This window comes from Salvia splendens, chromosome 20 (genome assembly GCF_004379255.2).
Source record: "Salvia splendens isolate huo1 chromosome 20, SspV2, whole genome shotgun sequence".
Taxonomy (NCBI): domain Eukaryota; kingdom Viridiplantae; phylum Streptophyta; class Magnoliopsida; order Lamiales; family Lamiaceae; genus Salvia; species Salvia splendens.
The window spans coordinates 17,667,342-17,679,714 of record NC_056051.1 but is presented as its reverse complement, the minus strand read 5'-3'; the positions used below and the strand labels follow the sequence as shown (position 1 = coordinate 17,679,714).

General features: G+C 35.5%; 1 protein-coding gene across 1 annotated transcript; it reads right to left on the bottom strand.

Moving 5' to 3' along the window:
• Nucleotides 1-3,990: 3,990 nt before the first annotated feature.
• LOC121780881 (putative RING-H2 finger protein ATL21A) lies at nucleotides 3,991-8,518 on the bottom strand. Its single transcript, XM_042178524.1, has 2 exons — nucleotides 7,682-8,518; nucleotides 3,991-4,599 (listed from the first exon to the last, which is right to left on the bottom strand). The coding sequence occupies exons 1-2, from the start codon at nucleotides 8,379-8,381 to the stop codon at nucleotides 4,115-4,117; spliced, it is 1,185 nt and encodes a 394-aa protein (XP_042034458.1). The 5' UTR covers nucleotides 8,382-8,518; the 3' UTR covers nucleotides 3,991-4,114.
• Nucleotides 8,519-12,373: the final 3,855 nt, after the last annotated feature.

The following is a 12,373-nucleotide window of genomic DNA, read 5'->3' as shown; positions in this document are numbered from 1 at the left end:
ATTTTTCACTTTAACTAACTATTACTCCTTCCGTTTTTAAAAAATATAAATTCTTTTCTTTTTTGTTCGTTTTCCTAAATATAGAAACTTTCCGTTTTAGAAAATAGATCCCACATTCCATTAACATTAATTCAACTAATTTTTTTCCTTTCACTTTACTATTTTTTTTTCTTTTTTTTCTCTCTTACTTTATTAATGTTGTATTAAAACTCATTCATTTTTAAAGTTCTTCTTTTCCTCTTCTTATTATTTTCCTAAAATAAGTTATAAAGAAATTATTTCATTTCTTATATTTTTCCTAAAAAACTTATACTGCTAAACAATACTACCTCTACTACTCACTTACTAATAATTTTCATTTGCAGTCAAAATTAATTTCACATTCCAATTTCTCAACTCTGTAAAGATCATCATATCCCCCAAAGGTAAATTGAATTATGTAACAGGTGTAAAATAGGGAAAAGGAAAAGGGTAAGGTTGAATTTCAATAATTGGTGTGTGGAAAAGACTAAAGAGGATTGGCTGGGGTTTATTATTAACACGGTTGATATGATTGGTGTAAATTGAATCCTAGTTTTGTGGAAAAGGAAGGGAGATTGGATTGGTTAACTTCCAAAGAAAAGACAAATTGGGATAGTTTAAGTTTCGTTAATAGCTTCCACAATTCTCTGTATCTCTCTGGAAGATGCGAGTGATATGAGAAATTAGAATTTAATTATATTCAGCCAATAATCGAGTCACGTGAAATTTTAAATACATATTCATTTCTTTCCTACAAGTTTATTTTTATATTTATCCCAATATGAAGATATCTAAGTTTTAATAAGGTGCTATGCAACTCAAGTCTATAATTTTGTTAATCGGGCAACACACATCATTTTTTCATCATCTTATATTGAGCATGCTTTCTCGTGCTCAATGATAGTTCAAAGGCATGAGCAAACTCTTCATAGGCTAATCGCAGAGTGTAATGTAGTGTGCTTAATATTTTATTTTTTAATATGACAATTTATCTATAAATACATTCATTCTTCACACCTTCACATTCTTCTCTTCCATACATTTTAATTTTATTTTTTTTCTATTTTGAAAACTTCTCTCGCTTTGTCTTTGAAAATTATAGGACAACTTAGACTTGAAAATACGGAATCCAAGGTGTATTCGCTTTCATATTCAAGCTTCAGATCTTCTTATTTAGATTGTCAACCTTGAATAGTGTATCAGGCATGATTTAGGAGTAGAGGAAATAATGAGAGAAGTAATGAAATTGATAATTCGTTGATGTATTATTACTGCAGAGACTAACCCTTTATATAGGGTTGATACATGTGTAATTATGGTATAATATCAATCAAATATCAATCATCCTATTCTATTCTTGGAGTATAATTGTGGAGCATAATTGAGATTATTCCTTGGTATCTTTTCCTTTCTTAACACACCCCCTCAAGTTGAGTGGTGGGATCTCCAAAACTCAACTTGCCAAGTACGTTCATGAGGCTTCTTGCGTTGACGGCTTTGGTGAGAATATCGGCTAGCTGTTCTTCGGACCGAACAAATGGTTGCTCCACAACTCCACTTTCCAACTTCTCTTTGATGAAGTGTCTGTCGACTTCAATATGCTTTGTTCTATCATGTTGTACCGAGTTATCGGATATACAGATTGCTGTCTTGTTGTCACAATTTAGTTGACTCATGTCTTGTGTGAGCCCAATTTCATCCATCAGCCTTCTTAGCCATAAGATCTCCAATAATCCACTTCTTATCCCTCGGAATTCAGCTTCTGCGCTTGATAGTGCCACCACCTTTTGTTTCTTACTCCTCCATGTTACCAGATTACATTCAACAAACGTGAAGTATCCGGCTATTGATTTTCGATCGACTGGATTACTCGCCCAATCAGCATCGGTGAACCCTTAAATTCCTCGGTGTTCATTTTTTCTGAACATTATCCCATGTACGACAGTTCCTTTGAGATACCACACGATCCTCAATGCAACTTCATAGTCATATTTTTGTGGTCGATGCATGAATTGATTCACTATTCCCACTGCATAAGCAATATTTGGTCTAGTGTGAGAAAGGTAGATGAGCTTCCCCACTAGGCGATGGTACTTGCCTTGATCCGCTAACTCAGCTTCATCAGAGATCTGTAGCCTGTGGTTCACTAGAATTGGTGTATCGGTGGGTTTGCAATCAATCAACCCTGTCTCCGCCAGAATGTCCAAGATATACTTCTTCTGTCTCAAGAATATTCCTCCCTCAGAGCGCAACACTTCTATCCCCAAGAAATATTTAAGATTCCCCAAGTCTTTCATCTCGAACTCCTGGAATAAGCTCCCTTTTAGCCTCTCTATTTCTTCTGTATCGTCTCCCGTGATGATCATATAATCTACATAGATGATAGGCGTGTGATTTTGTCGTCTCTCTTTTTCAAGAACAGGGTATGATCCGAGTTACTCTGCCGGAACCCATACTTGGTCATGGCTTCTTTGAATCTCCCAAACCAAACCCTTGGTGACTGTTTGAGTCCATAGAGAGTCTTCTTCAACCGACACCCTTCTCCCCTTTCAAATCCCTCAGAGAATCCCGGGGTTGCTTCCATGTATACTTCTCTTTTCAGGTCCCCATGCAGAAATGCGTTTGTTACGTCAAATTGGTGGAGTGGCCAGTTCCTGTTTGTAGCAACTAAGAGTAACACTCGAATGGTATTCATTTTTGCTACGGGTGAGAAAGTCTCATCGTAATCAACTCCGTAAATCTGCGTGTAGCCTTTTGCAACCAGTCGTGTTTTGTATCTCTCTATAGATCCATCTGGCATTCGTTTGATAGTTTCAAGTAAGTTTAAGCTAGAATGCATGCGCCATAAATGGCTATTTATTCTTAGAAAGGAAAACACAGCATGAAAGACTAAAATACGACGTAAAACATGCAATCTAGGAAATTACAAGAGCCCACCTAACTGGGTGGGCGTTTGGGCTGAACCTACCCATTTGGAACTAAACACAAAATTTATATGTTTCTAAGGCCTGAATTAGACTCGTTTCGAATGTATAACATATTAATTATGGTCCGATATTCATATATTGTATACTTTGGTATTTTGACGTGTTTGTTAGTAAAAGATTTGAAAAAATGCATAAAATTGAGAAGGAACGATTTGGAGTCACTGGCCGAGGTCAACGATCGATCCGTTGGGTTTCTCTCTTTCCCTGGGTTTTTTCCAAGGTCAACAAGATTAAAGGATCTAGAATAGAGAAAAATAACCCCAATGTAGAAAATTTTTGAATTTAACTTCAAATTCAATAACTTCGTACATTCAATTGACCAATCAAACAATGGAATGTATGCTCATTTTGTAGGAATGCAATTAACATATCTAAGTTTCTATAGTTAAAATTTCAACGCACCTCACAACAATAATTATTTCCAAACAAAAGGAAATAGGCAAAAGGACAAATATCAATAAAAATCAGAAAATCATAAATTTACAACAACAAGAACTTGGCTTTGATGCCAAAATATACGAATCCAAGCATGGCATAGATAGCCCAAGACTTATTCTTGTAAGAAACAATAAAAGCAACATAAAAAGAGGATTTTCAAGTCAATAAAAAATTGACCTTCAATGGAACTAAAGAATCCACACTAAAATTATGGTAGCAACAACTCACAACAACATTCACTATGGACAACTATCTACAGAGCTCCATTCCTAGCTAACACCTAAACTAGATATACATACTTTAACAAAGAAGACAAACTTCATTTCACAGTTATATCACCACTATTTGGTGGATATGTGGATGAGGATTACAAAAAAAAATATGCATTTATATATATTGCTCGCTTGCTTCTATTTTCTTGTTTTTATACTAGTAGTATTAGATAGAACATGTGTTTCCTTATTTTTTTAATTGTTGCTAATATTTTAAGTTACTTGTATTATGTTAGTTCATAGTCTTTTTAGCTTAAACATTTTGCAAAATATTAACAAAAAAAAAACTCATATGAGAGTATACTATATTTAATTTTTTTCTTGTCAAAGAATTCATATATATTATGTACACAAAACATTACAAAAATGAGTGGAGTGAGAAAAGCTAGGCAAATTCTAAGAAATACGTGAAGTTGATGGGGACGAACCAGAAGACGAGACAGACAATGAGAAACACGGGGTGGCGACTGAGCTGACCGGCGAATTTCTGCACAAAGGGCAAGAGCCATTGAGCTTAAGCCACTCATCTAAGCAATCTGCGTGGAAATAGTGATTGCACTCCGGAATACTTCTTAAAGTCTCTCTTGGTTGGTAATCAGAGAGACAAATTGGACAACAAACATCATTTGCTTTGGGAAGTCTACGACTTTCCCCTAGCACAGTCGTCGGGTACGACTGTATGGTGGGCCCATCGAGGCCGCTCACTGACCTAATCACAGGGCTTTGGTCGGAGATTGTCATCGGGAGGTTGGAGTTGAGGCTACTTCGGAGGTTGAGAGCTCGAATCATGCCGCAAGCGTAACATATGAGCCCTATAAGACATACTAATCCTGGTATTCCTACTCCAATTATGATTCCATATTTTGCACTCCTTGGAAGACCTATACCAAACATAACATAGTTATAACTGAGATGCTAACTGCACGCCAATCATTAGAGAAACATAATTGGGCATATCTCTGCATTGCTTAGATTACAGTTATTTACACTGCTTAATTAATTGTCTTTATCATAATTTATCATGATCTTCTAATATAAAAATATGTTTTCTTGCATATCATTATATAAAATATCACGTGTTGAACTAACACACGTACTCCCCCGGTTCCATAGTAGTGGAGTCATTTTGCCATTTTAGTACGTTCCATAATAGTTGAGTCATATCCTTTTTAGTAAAAGTCAACATATTTCTTCTCACTTATTTTACTCTCTCTTCCTTTATTCTATTATTTTACTATATCTTCCTTTATTATATGTTCATCTCTCTACCTTTTTTATTTCCTACTTTATTCTTCCTTTACTTAACTCACTTAACACAATTTTTCTTAAATCACTTACAGAAATGAAACGTCTTCACTACTGCGGAACGGAGGGAGTACAATTTAAATGAAACGCATACAATTTTATTACACACAGTGTTTAATATAATAATTTTTGCCATGGTCCAAACAGTCTCATCCCTAATGTTTTAAAAATGGGAGTGAACCGTTAAGCGAATAAATGAAGCTATCACTTCACGGTTCAAACTGTTGGACCAACCATACCTAAGGATCGGGCAAAAATACTTTAAAATACTCATATATATAGTTAAATTATATTATACACTAGAATATTAAATAAAGAAATATATTTTATATTGAAAATCTTAAAACTAAATGCCAACAAATCTATAAATATCAATAATTTCAAATGTCCAATACTTACAATTTTTTTTATAAAATTATTTCAAATATTAGAACAAATTTTTGTAAATGATAATAATATATATTAGTATTTGATAAAAATAATGCAAAAGATTAATAATTTTCAATTTTGTAGCATATGAAATATAAAATTAATTTACACATTTGTTTTTATATTTTAAAGCATATGCAAATTGCAAACATGAGGTGTGATCAATTGTTAAATTTCTTAAGTTGTTAACTCTGCTAACTCATCAATGCATTGTATTATTATAAATGTCAACACGATGACATTAAAATGTATGCTTTGTTGACATAATGTGTTTATAATGTCATCATACTGATGAGTTAGCAGAATTTGCTTTCTAAAAAGTTAGTAATATAACACACCACTTGCAAACATTATCCTAATCACAATTATTCATATTCACAATTTAACACGACAACAAAGAAAAGCTTCTCTACCCAACTCTTCTCATTAAAAATTCCAGAATAAATAATTACACCAGCTATAATCGCAAAACAAATTTAAATAAAAACTAAAAATATAATATCGGTCCATTAGTGTGGAACAGCACAACTTCGTAATGATTTTTAATTTGTATACCTGGATCAGGACCGGACTAGATAAGAACCACACACTAATTCGCGGCCGAATCCGATTTTATTACATTGGATTATTTGCGATCACATACAGTTAAATTCCACCTTCAAAAATTTGGACTCAGTCAAACAAAATTATTTAACTCTCACTAGATAGCAAAATAGCTTAGACTCGCATTTATTTGGGTGCCGAAAACCTCCCAGGTTATTAGAAGTAGTACTTATTAAATTCGCAAATAGGTGTTCTTGAAAATATCATGCTCACGAATTAAATATTTCAACTCCAATAGTTCAATTTATATAAGTCCCACAAAAATATACAATTTTAGTTAGACACGAGTTTTAGTACACAATTAGTAAAGTAAAATTTTAGTTGAAAGAAAAAGTAATTAAAATACTGTTAATAGAGAATATGTCCCAACTCAATAGAGAAAAAAGAGTTTCCAATTAAAAAAATGTATATTCTTGTGGGGCGGACTAAAAAAGAAAAAATGCATATTCCTGTGAAACGGATTAAGTAATAATAGTAGTATTTTTCCCCCTCTTTTTGGGTTCTTTCGTACATTAAAAGGCTAAAGTTACTAAATCAAAAAGTAAATACAAGCCTAACTTTTGTGAGATGGAGATTCTTTGATATTGGTCTTAAAAATTATACTTCCTCAAGCTCATAGAAATAGACTATTTAGGAATAATATATTTCCTCCGCTCTATAGTAGTAGAGGTCTCCGTCCCAACTAAGTTGAGTCGTATAAATAAAAAGATATTCCTTCCGTCCCAATTAAGTTAAGTCGTATTTCTCTTTGGGATGTCCCAACTAAGTTGAGTAATCCTTTTTTAGCAAAAAAAAATAAAACATTCAATCACTCTTACTTTATTCCACCATCTACTTACTCTCTGTTTATCTTTACTACTTTTTCCCTCCCTCTTACTTTTCAACACAATTTCTTAATCTACGTGCCCAAAAGTTTTGTCTCAACTTAGTTGGGACGAAGGGAGTAATAAACTATGAGAGGGGAAAAGATAGAGAGAGAAAAGTAAGAAAGAGAAAAAAGTAAGAAAGAGGAAAAATGTGTTGACTTTTACTAAAAATGAAAATGACTCCACTATTATGGAACGCACCAAAATGTCAAAATGTCTCTACTACTATGAAACAGAAGGAGTAGGTTTTAATGCGTAATTAATAAAGTAAAATAGAAAAATAGGAAGTACTAGTTGAAACTTGAAATAGTGATGGATGATGGGACCCATAAATGATACTCCAAGTATATGAGAAGATGGAAAGGTTTTCACTTTTCATAGATGGACGAAAAAGGGAATTCGGCCTATTTCCATAGAGAGTAAGGTTTGAAATAAAAATAAAAACGAGTCATCTTCGATGAGACTTTATGTTTACAATTTTCTAAACTTCACTACACATTTTTAATAATGTGCAATGTTTTTAGAAGATTTTGATCCATTAATAGTGAAATCTATATAGGTTAGTCTAAAATCTAAATATATTGTTTTGACTTGAATTTGGCATTGGTATGTGGCTAAATAAATGCTAGGAGTAAATTTCGCGGTGCTCAATCACTCAATGATAGAAGTTAACCTCTTGTTTAGCAGTTGCAGAAAACTCAAGAGTAACGAAACGAAAACAAAAATAAAAAATAAAAAATAAAAAACCAAAATCACTGACCGGAATCAGAATGGCGGAAGCAGGCAAATACCGAGCCCTCGCTAAATCCGCAAATCCCGCCCCCAATTTCGCAATTCCGGCAGAGCGGATCATTCCACACCAGCTCCAAATCCTCCCTCAAATCCATTGGTGTCCACTCGAACTGCGACAGCTCCCACTCAATCGGCACCCTCACGCTCTTAATCCTCCTGCACGTCGCCGGCGGCGCCGCGGCCGCTGAATCCGATCTCATCGCGAGAACGGTGTGGTTCCTCCCGCTCAGGCAATCGAGCTGCGTGTACCGAGCGGGATCGTAATCCATGAAATCAGAGGAGCAATTGAGAAAGGTGTAGCTCCTCGTGTATGCGCCGCGGAACGGGGAGCCGGCGGCCGAGAAATTGAGGATCCGGCGCGGCAGGCACGAGTTCGGATCGTTGATGAAGATCGCTTGAGAGGCGTAGTCTATGTGGTCCACCACGAAGGCGCCGGAGTGAGGTAGGGTTAGGATCGTCTGATTTTGGCGGTTGCAGCGGAGCTCGAAGCCCGATCTGCCGCCGCAGCTGGGTGATTGGCGGTGAAGTAGGTGGAAAGGGAAGCGGATCTCCGGGCCGAAGGCGGGGTGGCATGATTGGGGATTGCAGGGAGCGGCGGAGAGAGAAGGGATTGTGGAGAGGAAAGAGATAGTGAGGATGAGTGTTGCCGCTGCTGTTACGGTATCCATTTGGTTTTGTTTATGTGAAGCAATTTTATGTTCTTTTCTATTAATTCATTTCACAATTTTATGTTTTAATTTTATTTTTGGAAGTGATGTGAGGGGTAGGATTTTATTGGAGTAGGAAGTTGGGGTGGTTGAATGTAATTTGACGGTGATTGATAATGTAGATGTGGCGTATAATGTTGAAGATAATTAGTCCAAGCATACCTACTTGGTGTTTTGGAGTTTCTTGATTACTATAATTGTTGAGCTAATGGTTATAATAAATACAGGAAGAGTAGAACAATAGGTAATTAATCTTGCTAAACTACATAGCTAGGGCGGTGAAGGTGAAGGTGAAGGTGAAGGTGAAGGTGAAGGATAGTATTTGTGTTCTAATTTGGACAAGAACGCGAAAATAAATAATTTCAAAATATAGAGAATAGTGATTCCCATCATTTTATACACATAAGAAAAAGTAAATATTCCCCCTGTCCATAAAAATATGCACTCTCTTTTTAATTCGTCTTACCAGAATATAGACTTTCCAATTTTGAAACTTTTTTTTTTCTAATGAGGTGAGACACATTTTCAACTAATAATACTTTATTTACTTTTTTTTTCTTTCAACTAATAATCTCTTTTATTTTACTATTTTTGCATTAAAATCTGTACCGAACTCATAGTGCATATTCTTTAGGGACAGAGAGAGTAATACGTAAAAAAAAATAAAAATGTACACTACTAATGTAGTTTAGATTATTAGGACATGCAAAAGCAATGGTGCTCCACATCCATGGTTGGTGCCCACCAGCGATGTTGTCACTGCGAGCACCACAAAAACTCGGACTTTAGTATAGAAAATTTTACTGCGGCTAAAATACATTTCCGATACTTGGAAGATATATGTGTTGGGTACAAACCCATCCCATATCGGATGGGGGGGGGGGGAAGTTGGAAGTGACCCAAAAATAAATTCGTGCGGACTTGACCCAAAGCGGACAATATCAGATCCTAAGAAGTGGTATCAGAGCTCAGGTGGCTTTGGGTTGTGCCTGGATGAGCCCCAATTAGGGTCGGGCCATGAAGGACTCAAGATAGAGTCGGGGCCAGGGCTCGAACGACCCATGTTCGTGTCGACTGCGTTCCCGATGTGGTCTTGGCCAACATCATTGTATATAATTTATGTCCAACCCCAATTAGTTTGAGGCATTTGAGAGTGACCCAAAAACAAATCTGTGCGGGTTTAACCCAAAACGGACAATATCAAACTAATATTACAGTCGACGAGGACAATATCAAACTAATGTTGTAGTCGACGAGGCATTTATGAAAAGGGTTGTTCAAATTAAATGTTGATCCAATTATGCTTATGATTTTGACAAACAACTCGAAACCATTTATGAAAAGGGTTGTTCAAATTAAATGTTGATCCAAATATGCTTATGATTTTGACAAACAACTCGAAACCAATATTATAGTCTTTCATTTACTAGGTATGGAGTTTTAGTGAATAATCAGCCAAGTTAGTCGGCATCAAGGAGTTTGGTTAATTATTTACTTGTACTTGGTAAATTTCCGGCCTTCCACTCACTATGGCCCCGTTCGGTTTCCGGGACAAACATAATGTAATCCTATCTTCTTAAATTATCAGATGTTCGGTTACCACTGTCCACCTAAACTTGGCCCGCAACTATTGATCTGGGCCCGTCTCAGCCCGTCTTGACAGACTCCTTTTCTCCTTAATCTTGTGACTATCCATCAGAGCCCACCCCCTACGACTAAATTATCCGCCTGTCGTTCCTCTCTCAACCAATGCTTTGTTCGAAGGAGAGAGAAGATCTGGGTTGGAGAAGAAGACACCAATTTTCATTTATTTATTTATAATCTGGGTTGGACAAGAAGCCACCCATTTTCATTTATTTATTTTTCCTAAATCTGCTGTCACATATATATAACACTTGTCATTTTTTATGGAATCCACGTGTCTTAATTGAGTGTACAAGCAAAAAATATAATAAAAGAAGTGATGGAGTGTCGATTGTTGCATTGTAATTTTTTTTTCATGTAACTTTTAATTAGTTAATAATTTTATATTTAAAAAACAAATGAATTAATATTTATTTACTGTATCATATAATGAATAGATTTAAATTGTATTGTAAATTTTATATTAAATAAGCTTAATTAATGATAATTTTTATATTAGTTTGATTAATAGAACTTTTAACTAATATTGTATCTTGGACATAGTCTCTTCAACCAAACACCAATATAAAATTTAGTAATACTAATTTAGTCCAAGACAAGACTTATCTTATCTTATCCTATATTGAATCTCATTATTATTTTATCTTTCCAACCGAACGCCACCTATATATATACTCGAAATATCCTGAGAACTCAATTACCAACAAAAACCTTTACTCGGTAACTTGGTATGCACTCTCCAAAACTTCACTTACTAGTAATTTTCTTTTATTCAATATCTCTTGTTTATTACTGTGATAGAAAATCACTTTTAGTTTGTAATACTAAAACAAACACATGCATGTGCTTTATATCCACACAAAAATAATATCACTACTATCTAGCTAAATCTATGCCATTTCAATTATTATTTACTAATAACTTTTTTATTATTATTATCTTTGATCAGAATGTAAATCCATCAGAATGAAAATTTAATGTCCACTTATTTTATCTATGACTGGAGTAATTTGCAAACTATTACTACTGTTGAGAAAACCGGGTAATTTTCTCTCAAATAGTGAAATGAACCGATTCAGTAATTTCAGAGTTAACCCAATGGGGTCTACTCAATAAAACTACTTCTCCAAATAAATTCTTTGGAAAGACTGGCGGGGACACTGTCCCTCTTAAATACCAGATTCCTAACAGAATTTATCAGTCGGTGTATTTATCACAATATAAAAATACCCAAAAGAACCGTACAAAACACTACTACCAAACCCGCAAATAATATTGAATACAATATCCCAACAGAAAATAAAGCCAGAAATAAATGCGGAACAAAATAAATAATAAAGAAAGAACACACCCGAAACTTTGATAACGGAGTTCGGCCAAATTGCCTACGTCTCCGAGCACCCTCTGCAGAGCCCGTTATATTTAGACGGAGAAGAGAATACAATTTTGAGGATGTTTACAAATGGGGCAGAAGAGTTCCTTTTATAGGCAACTCTCCCCCAAACTATCCTATCCCCACCGATGTGAGATGAAAAATTTTAACAAACTTCAACAAATCTCCACCTTGGCAAAATTTCAAATCCCACCGAACACAAATCTTCTCCACCCAAACAGACGACTCACAGTGCTTTCATATTGGCGCAGTCAAGCGCCAGCTCCAAATCGCAGAATATTAACCAAGTCCAAACAATGTTCAAACTTGGCTCTCGTCACCACCTTGGTCAACATATCTGCAGGATTCTCTAAAGTTGGAACCTTTCTGATGACAATTTCCTCTTCTTCGAGAATTTCCCGCACAAAATGATAGCGAACATCAATGTGCTTCGTCCTTGCATGAAAGACCTGATTCTTTGCTAAATGAATAGCACTCTGGCTGTCAGAATATACTTCAAGTTGTTTCTGACCAATACCTAATTCTTTCAGCAACCCATGAAGCCAAATTGCCTCCTTCACAGCTTCAGTAATGGCCATGTACTCTGCCTCTGTCGTAGACAAATCTACCGTTGACTGCAAGGTAGACTTCCAACTAACTGTCGCACTCGCTAAAGTGAACAAATAGCCCGTAGTAGATCTTCGCTTATCCAAATCACCAGCATAGTCGGAATCACAATATCCAACTGCAAAATGACCAAGTGATTTATCCTGCTTAAACAACAAACCAATATCTACAGTACCTTTGATATACCGCAGAATCCATTTCACAGCTTGCCAATGACCCTTTCCTGGATCATGCATGTATCTGCTCACAGTACCAACGGCCTGTGAAATGTCTGGTCTTGTACACACCATTGCATACATCAAGCTTCCAA

Coding starts and splice junctions, on each gene's coding strand:
- LOC121780881 (XM_042178524.1), bottom strand. CDS start 8,381: ATGGATACCGTAACAGCAGCGGCAACACTCATCCTCACTATCTCTTTC. Junction 4,600..7,681: donor CTTCCGCCATTCTGATTCCG/GTCAGTGATTTT, acceptor TGTTTGGTATAG/GTCTTCCAAGGAGTGCAAAA.